The 19,776-nt window shown below is 42.6% G+C and overlaps 1 protein-coding gene across 3 annotated transcripts in view; it reads right to left on the bottom strand.

The window, feature by feature from the left end:
- Positions 1 to 19,776, bottom strand: part of DPF3 (double PHD fingers 3) — a 433,848-nt gene that overhangs the window by 344,366 nt on the left and 69,706 nt on the right. For all 3 annotated transcript variants that reach the window (XM_030214247.1, XM_030214251.1, XM_030214250.1), the window contains exons 2-3: positions 7,231 to 7,380; positions 6,094 to 6,146 (exon numbers count right to left, since the gene is read on the bottom strand). In XM_030214247.1, the coding sequence (XP_030070107.1) occupies positions 6,094 to 6,137 (44 nt within the window). In that variant the 5' untranslated portion in view covers positions 6,138 to 6,146; positions 7,231 to 7,380. The remainder of the gene's footprint in view (positions 1 to 6,093; positions 6,147 to 7,230; positions 7,381 to 19,776) is intronic.

The raw sequence follows: 19,776 nt of genomic DNA on the forward strand, positions 1-19,776 counted from the left end.
TTTTGGGCCAGCAACATAGTAAGGACTTCAAAATGTAAAACTGTAAAGCTATTTAAACTGTATTGTTAAAGGGTTTTACTTTTTTGTATGCATTCTAAAATATTTACCATGATAGGCCTCTCCAATATCCTATGAAAATTTGAAGACATGAAAATATTTACAAAAATAACAAAAAGAAAACAAATCCATAATTCAACCCAAACTGTTACTGAAAAAACTGTATTAAAAAAGGAACAAGTGCTGCCCAGATGAGAAGGGATTTCAAATCTATTCTCCCCTCTGCACACCCCCCCAAGATTACTGAGAAATATACAGAACATGAAGAAACATAATCTAACGTTATACAATTTAAAAAAAACAGAAACACAGGATAGCAAGCAGAGTAGGTCATTCCACAAAGCAATTCTGATATCCAACAGCTCCCAAACCTGTCCTCAGGTATCACTAGCTCATTGGGATTTAGGATATCTGCAAGAAATATGCAAAATATGGAGACAGTACATGCAAATATAATACTATGTATAGTTAATGTGACTATCTGGATCATCCAGGGGTGGGGTAGGTGTATCGGAGGACAGTAATGAAAGCATTACTGTCCAATCGCAGACAGCTGCAGTAGCCTTAGCAATGCAAGTGAAGTATGTGCCTAAAAGTAAGCCTTGCCGATGATTTCTATGGGCTTATGATTTTTAAAAAGTAATTGCCAACTCCTCTTTCCCTTTTTTTAAAACAAGTCAGTGCATCTGTTACAGACAAATAACTTTCCAAGTTACAGGGCATTACTACTATACTTTTCAGCAGAGGAAGAAATGCTGTTCCAGAATGGATTCCTGCACTGCTGGGCTCCTGATTCAAGGGGGATTTAGGGCTAGATGCACTAAAGTCCTCGGAAGAGCCGTTCCCTTACCAATTCCATAGCGAATTGGTAGGGAACGGCCATGCATCAAGGAAATGGAATGCAAATGAGCTGCTCGCTGTAGCTCACTTGCATTCTCTATGTCCTCAGAAAACAGTCGGCCAGTCAGCCGGTCGAGCATGTGCAGAGCAGCCAAGCGTTATGCTGGCTGCTCTGCGCATGCTAAGGACGTCCTTCACTAAAAAAAAAAAAAAAAAAAAGCACGTCTCTGACGAGCAAAAAAAAAAAGGACGTCATACTTCTTAATTTTTACTCTCGCTCTTCTGTTTTAAATCTTCCTTTGAGACATTTTCCCCCTCCTCATTGGCAGCTGAAGAAAGGGCTAATGGACGATTGTGAGCCCCCCCCCCCATGGCCTCTCAGCCTATCACAGCACGTTTAGCTAACACCAGTGACAGCTAAACGCGCTGTGATTGGCTGAGAGAGACCTGGAGGAGGGGCATAATTGAGCACCCTTGAAGAAAAGCCCGTCCTGCTCATCAGGGATGTCCTTCTAAAGTGCCTAACATGGACGTCCTTCACTAAACCAAAAAAACGACATCCCTAATGAGCAGGACAGGCTTTTCTTCAAGAGTGCTTGATTATGCCCCTCCTCCAGGTCTCTCTCAGCCAATCACAGTGCGTTTAGCTGTCACTGGTGTCAGCTAAACGCACTGTGATTGGCTGAGAGACCGTGGGGGGGGGGCCTCACAATCGTCCATTAGCCCTCTTTTCAGCTGCCAATGAAGAAGGGAAAAATGTCTCAAAGGAAGATTTAAAACAGAAGAGCGAGAGTAAAAATTAAGAAGTACGACATCCTTTTTTTGTTGTTTTGAGTAAAGGACGTCCAAAAAGGATGTCTTTTTGGAGTGGGTTTTTATTATTATTACTAGTAAACAAAGGCCCGTTTCTGAGCGCAATAAAACGGGCCCTAGCAAGGGTTTCATGCTGCATGGCTCGTCGCGGTTTTACCTGGTTCGTGGCGTGCACCGCTGCTGTTTCCGTTGTAGCTCTGTGTGGGTGGCGGTTTTCGTGCCCCGCCCTCGACGTCATCGCGTTTTGACGCGAGGGCGGAGCAGACCTACAGTGTGGAAATCCGGAGTTTGTGGCCTGAGTAGATCGTTTGAGGTGAGAATCTGCTCCGCCCTGAACGTCATAATGTTTGACGCGAGGGCGGGGCCCACAGACTGTGATTTTCGTGGCTTCAGAGCTTCGAACATACAAACTGGCTTCAGTGACGTCAGCAGACAATAGAACGTTGAGGGTGAGTTTTATATATATAGATTATTAAGTGAAGGACGTCCAAAAAGAACGTCTTTGGAGTGGGGGGGGGGGGTTACAGGTGAAGGACGTCCAAAAAGGACGTCCCTGACAACATTTTTTTTCTTCCGATTCTTTCCTTTGCCCCAACGAGAGGTGTAGACCTCCCGTTAGGTTTTCCACGGTAAGGGGATCGGAAAATGGTAGTGCATCTCATTATAATAGCCTTGCAACGGTAGTGCAGCTCATTATAATAGCCTTTGGATCATCTGCATTCCGTTTTCGTTAGCTGCTACCGTGATCGGAAAATGGCTCGGAGAAGCCTTTAGTGCATGCCACGGTTTACTACTTGCTCGTTAATGGCTCATTAAGTTTAGTGCATCTGGCCCCAAGTCCCATTCTCTGTATCTTAAAGCAGAAGAGGGGAAACTAGATAGCAAAAGGGTTTCAAACACAATTCTAAGCTGTGTGGTAGGAAAAAAACACAGTGCCATCTCTTGCTATTCCAGCTTAATACTAGGACAATGCATTGATGTCTCCTTTATTCCAGAATGAAAGCTTGTTTTGAAAATTTCAGCATTATCCAATGCTTGAAGCAGTTAATTCTCCCCATTCTCTCTAAAACTAACAATGAGAATGAGTCGAAGGAAATCCATATTGTGAAGTCATCAATCAAACCTGGAACAACAAGATTGCTGGGGTTCTCTGTAAGCAGCACTCGTGATATCCAGGTTTTTGCTTCTTACAGCTCATGCATTGCTCTGTACTAATAAGAAAAAGTATTCCTGAATGCAGGGTTCATAGTCCCTGAAGGCTGGCAGTCTCTCAGTTTCTGAAGACCTGCCCTCCAGTTCATATCTTAGGAAACAGTTTCTTTGATCTTGAAGATCCTTGTAAGCTCCTGGCCAGAAGGGGGGGAAGGGGATTAATGAGGAAAAATGTCCCAGGTGCCACTAATGATGGTCTTATTGTGCCCTTTCTCTGGTTCATGCACAGACAGATCTCAACAACTACTCCTGACTTTTAAAAAAAATACATTACAAATGTAAATATATTCTCGACTCAGTCCATGGTGAGATGGAAATGAGGAGGGCAGACAAAACCTAAAAGAATTTTAATAAAGCCTTGGTCATTATTTATCTAGCTAAAGCATACATCAGAAATGTATCTCTGTGTAAATCTGTTCTCAACCAACCAGAACAGAACGTAAAACAAATCCCCATAGGCTGAAACACAGTAGAAACTAGAATCCTAAGGAACTTTAATGATATGAAATAATTTCAGAATTTTACTACAGCTTCATAATTAAAATAAATTGTTTTAATTTTCAAATAGCCCTGGCAGTGCATGCAGCACAATATTAGCAGCAGGGGCCTTTTTTTACTAAATTGTGCTAAGCAGTTGAGGGGTTACTCAGTGCATGTTAACTGCTTACATGCCAACTGCATAGCAGTTACCACGCACTAATTCACACCTTAACTGCACATTGTGTTAGGGGGCTGAAACTAGGCAAGTCATAGGCAGAGTGGGTGTGGTCTGCATAGTACAGTTAGCGCACCAGCATTCATCATTCCTTAGTCACCAGTGGTCTTCTTTTAATTTACTCTCCAAATCCCTCTCAGGAATGAATATCACTATTTGTGCTAAATTAGATCCTATTCCATTGTCCTGGATAAAAAATAATGTTCATTGGACTTTTGCCGTTGATCCACCAGATTGTCACTCATTGTTTAACCGATGGGAGTTGTCCCCGATAGATTAAAAACTGCAACAATTCAGCCAATCCTTAAAAAAAATCTACTGAAGAAGACCTTTCTGTCCCAGCCCACTATTGGCCAATTTCTAATCTTCCATTTCTAGCAAACATTAATGAAAATATTGACTTCCAGCAGTTGCAATCTCACTTAGAATCAGTATCAGCCTTACCTCCCCATCAATCTGGTTTCAGAATTGGCTACAGCACAGAAACTGTCCTAGCCAAACTTTTGAGTGAGGTTCACAGTAAACTGGACAACAGTTATATCACTTTGGCAGTTTCACTTAATTTAACTGCTGCCTTTGATTAATCATAAACTTCTTTTAAAGAGACTTGTATCTGTTGGCATATTGGGTACAGTGTCATGCCAAACCTAGAGTCCACATCACCCCACTGCTTAAGAAGCTACACTGGTTGCCAGTAGAATATAGAATTTGATTTAAGATTCTTTCATTGACATATAAAGCCCTCCACACCAGAACCCAGACTATCTAGCCTCCTTGATGATCTCGTATGTTCCATCGCCTTGTTCTTCCCAGTCCCTCACATGCTTATTGGGAGTCAACTAGAAAAAGTGTTTTCTATTTTCTGCCCCCCTCCTTTTCGATCAAAATCATCTTTTCAAAATTTACATTTTCCTTACAGCTGTCTTAATAGCTTTATACTGTATCAGCCAATCTTTTGTTCCATATGCTCCTCTTTTATAGTGTCCTGTTCCACTGCCATAATATTACTAGCATCTATATGATATTGTTCTATCATCTACTAATTATTAAGTATACAAGCTATTGAGAAAGTATTTGTCTAGAGTATGTACCCACATTCACATCATCTTTGGAGCAGCAGTAGGGCTGGTTCTAGATGCCCTACAAAATAGGTGCCTTTTGTACTTTTAACAATAGGTATCCCATTAATGTATTGTGCTTATTTTTTCTCAGACTCTTTGACATGAGTTAGAGGCAAACTGAATTTTGGTTTCGGTTCGGTGGCAGTTTCAGTTTTGGCCGAAACTGAAAAACGCAGTTTCGGTCACCCTCTAAAATGAGTAGCTATAAGAATAATTATATCCCAAAATGATCCACCATTTACAAACAAAAGCATTACAAACTACTTTTTGTGCATTTCAGAGTTGTAGGGAAAATGTGTTCACACTCTTTCTGGAGCTTTTTGAGGCATTCCCATAACACATATATGTCCTTAAAATCTTCTTAAAGAAAAGACCACTCTCATGATGAATCAATTTCCTCCTCAAACAATCCACCTTTAGATTCAGCTTATCTACTATGTAGGATATTCTTAGGTTCAGTAAGAATGTCTGTACTGAAAGAAAAATTCTTCCTAATTTTATGTTTCAAATTTTTTTATTGATGACCAAATGAGAAATATCCATCAAGCAATGAATAAATATACAGTATAGTACAATACATATATAGAACCAGAAACATGAAAGTGTCATTAAACTTATATATATATATATATATATATATATATATATATATATATATTATCCCCCTCCTTTGTATAGCAATAACTCTCCCATTCTATGACCCCCCTGCATCATCTATAAATTCCCTCCTTCCTTCCCCTAAAGCAAAATAAACTATCCCAGATGAAGGGAGCTTCGACTATGGCTTCCCCTCACCCAATAGTACAATCTGCAGCAACGAACTGTAAGTAGCAGTCCATAACCCACCACCTCCCCATCATTCCTTTTACCCCCTCCCCAATTAATATAGACATAGAAGGAACATCTAACAATCTAGTCAAAATCAAAGTTGCATTTTGTCTACCTTGAGTTTAATAAATATTATTATCATCATTTGTTCGATCTATGACAGCTAACCTTTCTAAGCCATACGTTCATTTCTCTTCCCATATGATCTCCTGCCTGACAGAATGAATGTCTGTAGTCACTATTAAATGCTGTTGATCTCAACATCTCCTTATGAAAATGTGAAAAAAAACCTAGAGATTTAAAATCTGCTACTGATCTAAGGCCTGGAGACTTTTGGTAACCATAAATAAAAATGTATTTATTTCTTCCTGCTCAACAAAGAAATAATTCTGCCTGAAATACATCTTTTCTTTGCAGCAACTTTTCAAATTCTACTAAATCTCAGCAATGTTTTTCTACTTAACTGTAAGATGGGATAGAAATGAATTGATCTCACTAAAAACATACCTTCTCCCAGACACTTCTGGAGATGTCAAGCCCTTGAATCTCATACCTGGAGACTGGTGTAAATGAAAAGGGAGATAATTTCAGATTTTCCATAAAAGATCTATTTGACTATTGTGAAAACCTGAAAACTCCAAGAAATCTTTTCTTGGAGAGTAAACATTTCATTCCTCTGTGCTGAGCATGGGTCCTACTGGTGTTTAGGAACAGCTAACACACAATTCACTATAGCTGCTAGTGAATCTCACGTTACACAAGCATATAAATATGCCCTCTAGAGGTTTATAATTAAAGTTTTTGCATTAACAGCTGTATTAATGTGGATGCATGCATTAACACAAATTGCTATATATTCAAATAAGCTGATTAGCCTATCTTCACATTTTATCCATTCATTTAATTATCCTAACACGTTACATTGCACTAACGTTGAGAAAAGTGTGTTAATATTACTTTAACACACACTAAACCCCTAATTCTATATATGGCACTAAAAATTGTGCATGCAAATTTATGCGGATACCCAATTTGTGCATGCAATTTAATTGCATATGAGCCAATTAGTGCCAATAATTGGGCACCAATAATCAGTTATCAGTGCTAATTGTCAATAATTATAACTTACATGCACATCTTTTAGTCGCCATTCTATAAAGATGCGCAGATAAATTTTTATGCATGGATCAAAAAAGGGGATGTGGCCATGGGAGGGGCATGGGTGGATCGGGGTGTTCCTGAAATTTGCATGCAGTGTTACACAATAAGGCCGATTCGGGCCTAATTTAGGTTCAAGGATTTACACCAGATTTCAGTTGGTGTAAATCCTTGTTCCCAAAACAGGGCACGGACCCCTATAAATGGCATCCAACTCGGAGCGCTGTTTATAGAATAGCACTTAGCATTCATATTTTTCAGCACCGATTCTTCAGCGCCACATAACAGAATTTAGTCCCAAATGTGTTTAACAGTAAGTGCATTTAATGTGTGCTAACACGGCATCAGCATGAATGAGCCTTAATAAATAGGTCCATATGTGCACTAACAGAATCATAGGGACACAGATTTGTCTTGAGGTAGAATAATTTTAATCTGCCTAGTCTTTGATAAAGGAACTTAGGCCTTTCAAAATAAAAGAAATACCTTTAAAAGGTAAATTCAGGAGGAAATCCTTAGATGCACTGTCTGCTTGCTAGTGTTTCAACCACAGGCCTCTGCATGCTGAGACATTCAATGACAAGTTCCTGGCCACAGATCTTATAGTGTCATATGCAGTTTCCCTCAGAAAGTTGGCTGTCAAAATGAGAAGAGTAAAGATTTCATTAAACTCAAAATCTTCCAAGGTTAAACTGTATCTTTCTATATTTTGAAGCCATTTGATCAAGGATGACAAGGCATAAGCTGAATAAATTGCTCTTTTTAGTGACAAATCATATGTCACAAAAGAATATTTCATGGCCATCTCAGAACTTATTTTTGTCTGTTCCATGGGGGTCCTTCAAGGTTATTTGAGTCTCCACTGGGACGGTGGTTTATAAAATGCAAGATGCCGTTGGACTTTTCTTTGGGGTGGAAAATGCACAAGGTTTTCAAATCTTTGACCAGTTTATATATTCTGGTAATTAACCTGTGAAAAGTTGCCTATGCTGAGAGACATACAATCCCTTTTCCTCGTAGTTTTTATTGCAGGATGGTCTTTGGATCCCCTGGAGAAAACCCTGTCCTCCTCTAAACTAAATTAACCATCATCCTCTGTACCATCATTCCCTAAAGGCTTAATTTCTCCTTTAGAGGTAAAAAGGAGGCCAGGGTGAACAGCTATTCAGGAAGGATAGCTTCAGGGGGCCAAAGGGCAGCAAACAAGCTGATAATGAGAATATAATGAGGCACTTGGGGCCAGTCAGACTCCAAGACATGGAATGCATTCTCGGCCTTTTTACAATATGAATGAACCTCATTATCCCTTGCTGGACATGCAAGGTCACTCTGGTGAGGTCTGTCACCTATAGGAAAAGTATGTCTGGAGGATTCTTGAATTATGCACAAACTAAGCACCACAAACTAGCCAAAAATGTTTACCTGTGTTTCAATAGGAAGTTTGTCTCATGCACATACTTTCTCACACACTTATTCACTCCTGCTCCATAGAAATCAATGATTGCAACATTTTCTATCTCATACATGTATCAAAAGCATATTAAAGTATAGAAAAACCACCAAAAACCCACCAATGCCCTATCGTGCTATAAAGGACAAAACAACTGCTGTCAGTCTTGTCAGAATGTGATAAAAATTACCAACACATTTTTTGCTGTCTAGTCAATTCTTCCCCTCATTGGCATCTGTCTTTCCCAGTAATATACAGCACTGGCAGTATCCTAACCCCCAAGCTCAAAAACTATCTTCTGAAAATCTATCAAAAACAGTTTACAAAGTCCCAAAGGATCGAGATACTCTGACACCCCAACGTTCAAGCACACTAATGCAATGGAGAAAAAACCTCAGTTGAACCACCCAGCCGACAGCAGTTCTAAGGCATGGGTCCAGCTTACCATCATAGGGGAAGAAACCCTCCACTGGCTACAGTACAAGAACTATCTAAATAAAGTGCCAAAAGAGAGTCTATGAGGCTGGGATCCAGTCACTGGAAAAACAATTGTCAAACAGACATCAAAACAATATTCTGGTTTAGGCATAGCATAGTGTTGAAATGATACAAACGGCAGATGAATTATCAACCTAGAAATGTGATTTATGTCATTATCCATACATATTCCCTGAAGCCCTATTAACAGAGCACTGAGGCATTAAGGGGCCCTTTTACAGAGCGGCGGTAAGCCCAAAGCGGGCTTAACGCTCACTCTTGAAGGACTACCGCTGGGCCCCAGCACACACCATTTCCAGGGGGAAAAGAAACCCCCCAGAAATGGCTTGTGCGGCGATAACCCGGCGGTAATCTAGCATCGCCACATGTTGCCTGGTTACTGCTGGGTTAGCAAAGGAGCCCTTATCACCACTTCAATGGGTTGAGGTAAGGGCTCCCTGCCACATGGCCATGTCTGCTAGGGCTTTCTTACCCACTGCAGTAAAAAGGACCCTGGCATGCAGGAAAAAAGGATCCTGGCAAGCAGGAAACATGGCCCCTGCCGCTAGCACAGGGCCCTTTTTCCCGCAGCTTGATAAAGACACCTAAGTGCACCCACAATAATTACAAATTGCTTTAATGTGTAGTAAAGAACTTTTCAGTTCAGTAACTGCAGAGGATATACTTCCATCCTAACAGTTACTACATAGCCTCCACAATTTCCATACATTACATGCCGTTAAAGGGCTCCTTTTTCTTTTCCATCGTATTTGGCAATGGCTTTCATTATTGTTATCCTGTCAGTGTTAGGGATGTACTCAGCTACTGCTATAATTGTTTCAAGGGCAGTAGACAATTCGTCTTCCGATAAACATTATCCTCTGTGTTGAGGATTCTACAGGTTTCCTGCCCGAAGGACCAGATGAAAGCAAAACTCCTAAGTAAAACCTATCTCCTATATCACTTTCTTTCTCTTTGGATAAATGTGAAGAAGGCGAAAGCTCAATTAGATTTTCATTCAGTTGACTGAACATCTCTGAAATATCTGAAAGGCTTGGTCTATATCCTTCAAGTTTCTTGATAGCCACTAAAATTGGTAGTAGCAAACTGAATACTGCTTGAACCCAGAATATATCACTGTCAATAACATGCATTTAGATATTCCCAGGAATAATCTGGGATACTGTGGCATCTATTGAAGAACATTGCAAAACAGTTCTTTGTAGACAAGCTAGGGAAATACTTTGCAACTGAGCCCCATCTCTTTCTTAGTAATAACACTGCCCTCTCCTTCCCTAGCTTCTCCTTCTAGAATTTCTTCAAACTCTGATTAGTAGCATGATGACTGTTGAATATCTTCACAATTGCTTTGTAGTTCGCCAATATCGAGGGGTAGTTAACTAACACACGTTAAGGGAATAATGAATGAGTTTTAGCATTTAACACACATATGGAGGACAATTCTATTAAGGGGTTCTTAATGGACCCAATTCTAAAAAGAAACATAGGTAACTCTTTTCTTTATAGAATATCAATGTAACATGCTAAGAACACACCCATATTCTGGTGTAAATACAGAAGATTATAGAATTCTATAACCTAAATGTTACGTTATGCTACGGAGAAGCTGCTGTGAAGAGTCCACACTAACAGCTTCTAACTGGTGTTGCCAGGTAAATATTGTTTGAGGATGACCATGCACACTTTTGTATCTTGTTGCCTGGATTGTGCTTTATTATTATTATTATTAATATTCTTTTGATGCTGGTATGCTTTATATTCTGTGGTTCATCCTTAATAAAATTAATGCTTAATTAAAAGGATACTTACAAAATGGAATTTAATTGGTAAACAAAAGATAAATTCACAGAAATTCGTAAATATGCATTCCATCCACATTCCACTCAAACTTCATCCATGTGACCACCTTTTAGACAGCCAGTTATAGAATAGTGCATTGCAGGCATAACAATTACAGCAGTAAAAATATTCAAACAACAATGCAAAGTATGGCATAGTATACTACTTACAATGTCAACACAATACATAATAGAATATTTTAATTGACAGTGTAGGATATAAGCAAAGATGAAACATATAGATAGGTAAAAGAGTAAGAGGAGTTAGAAAATAAGGGTATTAATTTAAAGTAAGTTGCACATGAGGTCAGAGAGATGATTAAATGTGATCTCAACTAGGGTAGGAGTGGATAAACATGTCCTGCTGCAGTATGTGTAGCCCGTGTCACTCCTTCTGTGTGAGGGAGACTAACAAGTTAGTTACTTCTTCCATTGAAGGCCTGGTTGAAGAGCCAAGGTTTCACCTGCTTCCTGAAGTAGAGAAAGTCTTGTGTTAAGTGGAGCCTTTCAGGGAGTGCATTCCATAAGTACATAAGTGTTGCCATACTAGGCCAGACCGAAGGTCCATTAAGTCCAGTATCCTGTTTCCAACAGTGGCCAATCTAGGTCACAAGTACAATACATTTTATGTTGCTTATCCCAGAAATAAGCAATGGATTTTCCCCAAGTCCATTCTAGAGTGTGGGGGCAACTCTGGAGAAGGCTCACTTGCGGATATCAGATCATGTAATGTCTTTTGGAGAGGGTGTGGTTAGTGATAGTCCTTGAGAGGACCTTAGTGTCCTTGGAGGTGTGTAGAGGATTATCCTATTTGTAATCCGGTCCTGCTATCCCAGGTTAGAAGGGGCTCGAAAGGTACTGCATGTTTTATTACTTACTCACTCTGGTCCCATCAGCTCATCCACTCAGGAACCACATGGTACTCAGAGGATTAAAAGAACTGAAACATTTATTAACTCTTAACTGATAGTTTCCACTGCATTGGTCTTCTTACAGTAAGTTGTAACTCATATTGCTCTATAGGTGATCATAAGCAATAATACATATCCAGGCTAAAACACATGCTTAACCCTCATGCCTTTCCTGCAGCTCAGTCTAAACCCAGAGCAGATTTCATACTCTCAAGGTACTTCAATACCAAATGGGATGGGCTTCCAGTAACTGTATACTCCCTTCGGGCTGCCACCCCAAAGGTTTCGCTATCAGCCAGGCGTAGACTGCAATTCCACCCGAGCCCCGGTTACGGCTGGACTCCCCAATCCGCCGAATTTCTGACTGCTCAAATGGCTGATGCAATATAACAGCTTACTGTCCACATAATCAATCCACTGTTTACAATGCTACTGGACTTCCCCTTCTCTTGCAATGGGTCATCTGGCAGGGGAACTGATAGTAACACAACTCCCATATCCAGAGCTGGTTACTTTATCAAGAGGCAGAACCAGAGACAAAATTCTTCCTACAAGGTTTCCCTTATATATCCTCTGAGTTCTTCCTGGGTCCTCCAGTCACTCCCCTAATGACCTGCTACCCAAGGCACAATCTATCATAATGCTAAAATAACCATGGGTTACATATTCTTCAGGTACTCTGGGCCATTTCCTTTACAGGCCTTGAAGATCAAACAAGAGTTTTAAATTTAGCCCCGTATTGTATTGGTAGCATCCTGAATCAATTGGAGCTGGTGCAGGCTCTTTGTAGTAGGATCGTTGTAGAGTGCATTATAGTAATCCAATCTTGATGTTATCATGGCATGCACAACTAGGATAAGATTTACCTTATCAATGTATGGAGAGAGGCAGCGTAGCTGTAAGCAGCTCTTCAAGTTTGCTTCGATTTGGGGAAACAAGAGTAAGTGTTGAATATAACTGTATTCCAAGGTTCCTGATTTGTGATTTGAGGGGGGAGTTTGTACTTCCCAAAAGAGATTTTGATGTCAGGTATGTATCCACTTGTGTTAGGGACCTAGAGAAGCTCAGTTTTACTTAGATTCAGGCAAAGTTTGTTGTGTTTAGCCCATTCTTGAATTGATATTAGACAGGTAATTAGTTTATTCAGGGCTGTAGGTAAGTCAGGTTCTATTATTATTATTATTATTATTATTATTATTATTACTACATTTGTATCCCACATTTTCCCACCTATTTGCAGACTCAATGTGGCTTACAGAGACCTGTTATGGCATCGCCATTCCAGGGTAACAGATACAATTGGTGTTACAACAAGATCAAAGATGCGACAATAGATCTAAGCAAACAGTTATAGAAAGATGACTATCAGAATAGGGTGAAGTGTTGAAGTGTTATGGTTAAGCTATGGTTTCTCGTTATAGGCCTTGTTGAAGAGATAGGTTTTCAGAGATTTGCGAAAGTTAGTTATTTCGTTGATCGTTTTCAAGTCAGTTGGTAGTGCATTCCGTACCTGTGTACTCATGTAGGAGAAGCTAGTCGCATGTACTAGCTTGTATTTTAATCCTTTACTGTTGGGGAAGTGTAGGTTAAGGAATTTGCAGGCTGATCTTTTAGCATTTCTGGGAGGCAGGTCCACGAGGTCAAGCATGTAGTTCGGGGCATCTCCATGGATGATTTTGTGAACAATCGTGCAGATCTTGAACGCGGTACGTTCTTTAAGTGGGAGCCAATGAAGTTTCTCTCTTAGGGGTTTTGCACTTTCATATTTTGTTTTGCCAAATATGAGTCTGGCTGCGGTATTCTGGCCTGTTTGAAGTTTCTTGATAGTCTGTTCTTTGCAGCCAGCGTATAGTGCGTTGCAGTAGTCCAGGTGGCTTAGCACCATTGACTGTACCAGGTTACGGAAAATGGATCTTGGGAAGAAAGGTCTTACTTGTTTGAGTTTCCACATGGAGTGAAACATCTTTTTCATTGTATTCTTCACGTGGGTTTCGAGTGTGAGATTTCGATGGATGGTAACTCCGAGGATTTTCAGATTGTTTGAGACAGGTAGAGAAAAGTTAGGTGTGGTTATGGTGGTGAAGTTATTTGTGTTATGTTGTGAGGTGAGTATAAGGCATTGTGTCTTTTCTGCATTGAGTTTTAGCTGGAATGCATCAGCCCAGGACTGCATGATTTGGAGGCCTTGATTGATCTCGTTGGTGATTTCCTTTAGATCGTGTTTGACTAGTTGCACATCATCCGCGTAGATGTAGAACTGAGTATCCACTGACCAAATCAGCTCAGTTAGTGCTTGAGGTAGATATTGAACAGAATAGGCGACTGCCAATTTTGGGTGGGCCTGAACCCAAAGTGGGTGGGCACAAAATTTTCTCTCTACCCCCCTCCCCAAGCAAAATGTAGTCACACTCAGATACATTTGTCACACAGGGTAAAGTGCTGCTTTTCAGTGCATCAGATTTCAGACAATTTATTTAATAGCCTAACATCCTTTTCAGTGAGCAGTCAGAGGCCAAAACCTCCTGCCTCAGGTCAGTATAATGCTGTTACGGTATCCTCTCCTGACCTAAGGAAGAAAGTATTGGTCTCTGAAACTTTATTAACACCATATTACTTTATCCTAAATTAAAAATACAATTATTTTCTTTACCTTTGTTGTATGGCCATTTACTTTTTCTCATTGTGTTGCTCCCAGTCTCTAGATTCTGCTTTCCTTCGTTTTCGCTTAACTCTTCTGCCAGGGTTTCCTGGCCATTTGTCATTTTTCTCTCCTTTTTCTTTGCTTTCTTCAATATTTTTCTGCCTCTCTCTCTCTCTCTCCAGATTTAATTCATTCTTACTATCCTTTCTTTAATTTCCTTCATCTACTTATGGCTTTTCATCTTTTTCTCACCCTTGTTCTCCCCATGCCCCTTCCTCTTATTCTCCAGTCTTTCACTACTCTCCTTTTCCATCCAGCAGCTCTCTTCTTTCTCTCCCCATCCTTCCACCCATCTACCCTCTCTCCTGATCCTTCCATCTAATGTCTCTCTCTCCCCTCCTTCTAACCAGTGTCTCTCTACCCTTTTCTGTTCAGTGTCCCTTCTCTCTCCACATCCTTCCAGTCTCTCCCCTTTCTCTCTGCATCCTTTCATCCATCTCCCCTCTTTCTCTCCCCATCCTTCCATCCAGTGTCTCTCTCCCTATCCATCCGTTTTCCCTCTTTCTCTCCCCATCCTTCCGTTTTCCCTCTTTCTCTGCCATCCTCCTATCTGTTTTCCCTCTTTCTCTCCCCATCCTTCCATTTTCCCTCTATCTGTTTTCCCTCTTTCTCTCCCCATCCTTCTGTTTTTCCCTCTTTCTCTCCCCATCCTTCTGTTTTCCCTCTTTCTCCCCAGTCCCCATCCTGCCATCCATTTTCCCTCTCCCGATTCAGGCCCACCCGATTCAGGCCTGCCAGCCCCAGCTACAAAAAGAAAAAGCACTCAGCTGATTGAGCTGAGCGCCGCCACCAATGCTAACGATGAGAAAAAATGTAAAAAAAAAAAAAAGCGCGGCACCACAGGCAGCCTCGAACCATTGGCTGCTGGCTCTGCAGGCTCCTCCCGTCTCTTACATCACTGCCCCTGCTTCGCTCCAGGGGCAGTGACGTAAGAGACGGGAGGAGCCTGCAGAGCCAGCAGCCAATGCTTTGAGGCTGCCTGCGGTGCCGCGCTTTTTTTTTTTTTTTACATTTTTTCTCGTTGTTAACGTTGGCGGCGGCACTCAGCTCAGTCAGCTGAGCGCTTCTTCTTTTTGTAGCGCCGGCCCTGCTGCTCAACAGGAAAAGCAGCAGTGGCCGGCAATGGGAGTGGGCGGGCCAGAGCTGAAATTGGGTGGGCCTGGGCCCACCCGTAGCTACGCCCCTGGTGGTATCCCACAGGTCAGTGCCCATGGTGGCGATGAGTTGCTGATGAAAAATCTAACACCAAGGCGAATCCCCTGTCTCAGTTTCTGTGAAGATCATCTAGTAGGGATACAAGGACCATTTCTGTTCCATAACCAGGTCTGAATCCAGATTGACATGGATCTAGCCAGTTTCTCTCTTCTAGCCAATCACTGAGCTGAACACAAACTGTTTGTTCTATAAGTTTCCCTAAAAATGGGATGTTGGATACTTGCCGGTAACTTTCAAGTTTGTCCTTGTCAAGGTTGTTTTTCTTTAGCAAAGGGTGAACCACTGCCCTTTTTAATGCTGTTGGTAGTTGCCCATTAGAAAGAGAGGAGTTCACAATTTTTGTGGCACCTTCTATGAGGCCCATACTTGCCTGCTGCACTATCTTTGATGGGCAGGGGTCGAGAGAGCAAGTAGTTGGTCGAAGGTCTCTTAGGATTTTGTCCAGGCTCTGTCATTAGATTAAAAGTGTCCCATCTGTCTCTATCAGGAGGGGGTAAGTTTGTGTTCTCCTGGTTAATTGGGTGGGACTTCCTGTAAATCCCGGTAGAGACTTAATTTTGTTGGCAAAGTATGCAGCAAAATCATAGTAGTTCAGTTTAGACTGGGCAGGCTGGTTCTGTTGTGGGGGTTGCAGAAGGCTGTTTACTATACTGAACAATTGCTTGGATGAATTGGCAGCCTGTGCAATGCATTAAGAGAAATATTGTTGGTATGCTGTTAAAGCTTGGCGATACGTTATCGTGTGCTTCCTACAGTTTAGCCTGTCTTCATCCAGGCGAGATTTACACCATCTCCTTTCCAGTTTCCATCATTCACGTTTAAGGATCTGAAGTTCTGGAGAAAACCAAGATGAGCGTTTGTTAGTGGGGCATAAGACCTTTTTTAGTGGTGCCATTTTCTTTAAGGACTTGGCTAAGTATATATTCCTAATGTCAACCTGTTATGACACTGCAGTTCTCTTTTTAATCACCTGTGGATAGTCCAAGGCCTCTAGGACATTCTCAACGGTGAGCTTTTTTTTGTCTCTGATTTCCTTCCAAACTCTGGGAGGTGCCATTTGTTTCAGGTGGTCATATAGGAAAAATTTAATTAGAAAATGGTCTGACCATGATAGGGGTGTTATTTCAATACTGTTATCCCAGAATTCTGGGATATCAACCCCTTTGTAGAATACCAGGTCTAATATGTGACCCTTTTCATGGGCTGAGAATTGATCAACAGCATGAATCCTAGTGTTGTCATCGTGTGCAGAAAAGCAACTGTGGTGGTATCTGTTTCAATGTGTAGACTTTAATCTCCCATGATCACCAGCCTAGGGCAATTCAGAGTCACTTAAGTAATGTCTAGGAGTTCTTGCACAGACAATGTGTTGTTACAAGCTGCTCGGTATACCACTTTCATCTAGCCAGGTTTCACCTATTCCTAGGATGTCAAGATGCTGTTCATATGACATCATGGATCACTGAGGATTTCTTTGCAGCTCATCTGGCATTCACCAGTCCTATAGTTCCAAAGGGTGGTCTGGGGGTGCTGGGGGAACCTTTAGTGTGGCAATGAAGTGATCTTTTAAGTACTGTTATGTAGGTGTTTGACTTCTTGCACTTTTGCCTTTTCTTTGGTTGGTGGGGATTATAGTTTCTTCTCCCACACACCACTGAGATCCCAGAGGTCTCTTGGTCTGCCGGACCAAGGCACATTCTTTGTGTCAGAAGCTAGTTAGGCAAAATTCCACTGAGTGGCACTGTAGTCCACCCTGTGGATCAGCAATCTTACTAGTTGGCAATACAGGTTTACGGTTTTAATGGCAATTGGTGCTAAATCTTGGCACTCTCCTCATATAATGACCTTCTAAATAGAAAATCATACATTACTACAACATGATGTCACGCTGGTGAAGAAAAGTGACTCCTTGGGCCACTGCCGAGGAGCAGCAGCGGCAGGCAAATCACCCAAATAGGAGGCAAGGCAGACCACAGACAGGCAGGCACAGGCCGGACTGGAGCAGAAGCACTAAGCAGAAGCAGGAGAATAGTTCATGAATCACGCAGAGTCTTACCGGCAGGCAGCAAAGCAGCAGGGAAAACAGGTACCACACAGAGTCTGTAGGCTGGCGGCAATCAATAGTAAATCAGGAATCAAGCAGAGTCTTGGGCAGGCGGCAGACAGTAGAACAAACCAGGAAACAAGCAGAGTCTTGGGCAGGTAGCAGACAGTAGAACAAACCAGGAAACAAGCAGAGTCTTGGGCAAGCAGCAGGCAGTAGAGCAAACCAGGAAACAAGCAGAGTCTTGGGCAAGCAGCAGACAGTAGAGCAAACCAGGAAGCAAGCAGAGTCATGGGCAGGCAGCAGACAGTAGAATAAACCAGAAAACCAGCAAGGTCAAAAACAGGCAAAACAAGCTTTCAGGGCAGGAATCGCAACAGACCAACAAGGACAAGAACAGGACTGAAGACCTCTGTTGCCAAGGCAAAGTCTGAAAGTTCCCAGGTGCTTAATAAAGGCCACATACAAGGGAGTTCACCAGGAAGGGTGCTGCTAAGTTCCAAAAAACCTAATCCAGTCTGGAAGGCTGGAAGATCCGGACCGGATCGGCATGAATTCTGGAACATGGGAAACAGCAAACAGACAATCCATCGCAGCCACCAGGTCTGACCACCAGGTGGCGAGATGAATGAGAGCATGAAACAGGGGCACAACCATGACAGTACCTCCCCCTCAATGCTCCCCCGGTCTCCCCGGGTGATTCAGGTCTCCATGGGTAGGAATGATGAAACCTATGGAGGAGTTTCAAAACATGACCAGGGGTAGCTGGGCTGGAACTTGAACCGGAATCAGGACTGGAACCCAGAATGAACTCAGCATCTTGACTGGACTCGGAAATCGACCTGGACTTGGCCTCTGGGCTGGAGCTAGAACTCGGATTGAACTCAGCGTCTGAGCTGGAACTCGGCTTGGACTCAGCATCTTGGCCGGAACTGGAACTCGACTTGGACTCAGCATCTTGGCTGGAACTGGAACTCAGCCTAGGTTCAGCATCTTGGCTGGCACTGGAACTCAGCTTGGACTCAGCCTCTTGGCTGGAACTGGAACTCAGCCTAGGTTCAGCATCTTGGCTGGCACTGGAACTCAGCTTGGACTCAGCCTCTTGGCTGGAGCTGGAACTCAGCCTAGGTTCAGCATCTTGGCTGGCACTGGAACTCAGCTTGGACTCAGCCTCTTGGCTGGAGCTGGAACTCAGCCTAGGTTCAGCATCTTGGCTGGCACTGGAACTCAGCTTGGACTCAGCCTCTTGGCTGGAGCTGTAACTCGGCTTGGACTCAGCCTCTTGGCTGGGACTGCAACTCAGAGCAGACTCAGCATCTTGGCCGGAACTGCAATTCAGAGCAGACTCAGCATCTTGGCCGGAACTGCAACTCGATCGGACTCAGCATCTTGGCCGGAACTGCAACTCAATCCGGACTCAGCATCCTGGCTGGAACTGCAACTCGATCCGGACTCAGCATCTTGGCTGGCACTGGAATTCGACTTGGACTCAGCATCTTGGCTGGAACTGGAACTCGGTCTGGACTCAGCCTCTTGGCTGGATCTGTGAACAAAAGCTGAACCGGGACTGGGACCCGGACTGGAATCAGGAACTGAACCGAGAGTGGCCCTCAGAAATCTCCCCAAAACTGCGTATAAGCCCTGTACTCGGGACTTCCACAGCGCCTTCTTTCGGCATCAGCTTCCGGAGTATCCTGCAGGGCTGGATCCGAGAGAAGTTTGTAGCAGTAGTATGTCAACATCATAGAAGAATCAATCGCCGAAACTGGGTTTGCAGAAAACCCAAACCCCCAGGCACGCTTTCTCTCAGCTGCAGCTTCAGGAGTTATCCTCAAGGCTGGATCAAGAAAAAGTTTATCACGGTAATTTCGGAGTGTCATCAAATCATCAAGAGCAGAAAGTGGGTCGAGACTGAAATCCAAACTGGAACTAGGGGCTGGACCTGGGCTTAGACCTGGATTGCCAACAGAAAAAACAGTCTTGGGCTGGAAGCCCAGCTGGAAGGATGATCTTGCTGAGCTCATGGCCTTGGCAACCTGTCACACTGGTGAGGAAAAGTGAGCCCTTAGGCCACTGCCAAGGAGCAGCAGCGGCAGGCAAATCACCCAAACAGGAGGCAAGGCAGACAGACGGGCACAGGCCGGACTGGAGCAGCTGGACTGGAGCAGAAGCACTAAGCAGAAGCAGGAGAATAGTCCATGAATCAAGCAGTCTTACCGGCATGCAGCAAAGCAGTAGGGAAACCAGGAACCACACAGAGTCTGTAGGCTGGCGGCAATCAATAGTAAATCAGGAATCAAGCAGAGTCTTGGGCAGGCGGCAGACAGTAGAACAAACCAGGAAACAAGCAAGGTCAAAAACAGGCAAAACAAGCT

Source organism: Microcaecilia unicolor, chromosome 9, assembly GCF_901765095.1.
Source record: "Microcaecilia unicolor chromosome 9, aMicUni1.1, whole genome shotgun sequence".
Lineage (NCBI taxonomy): Eukaryota > Metazoa > Chordata > Amphibia > Gymnophiona > Siphonopidae > Microcaecilia > Microcaecilia unicolor.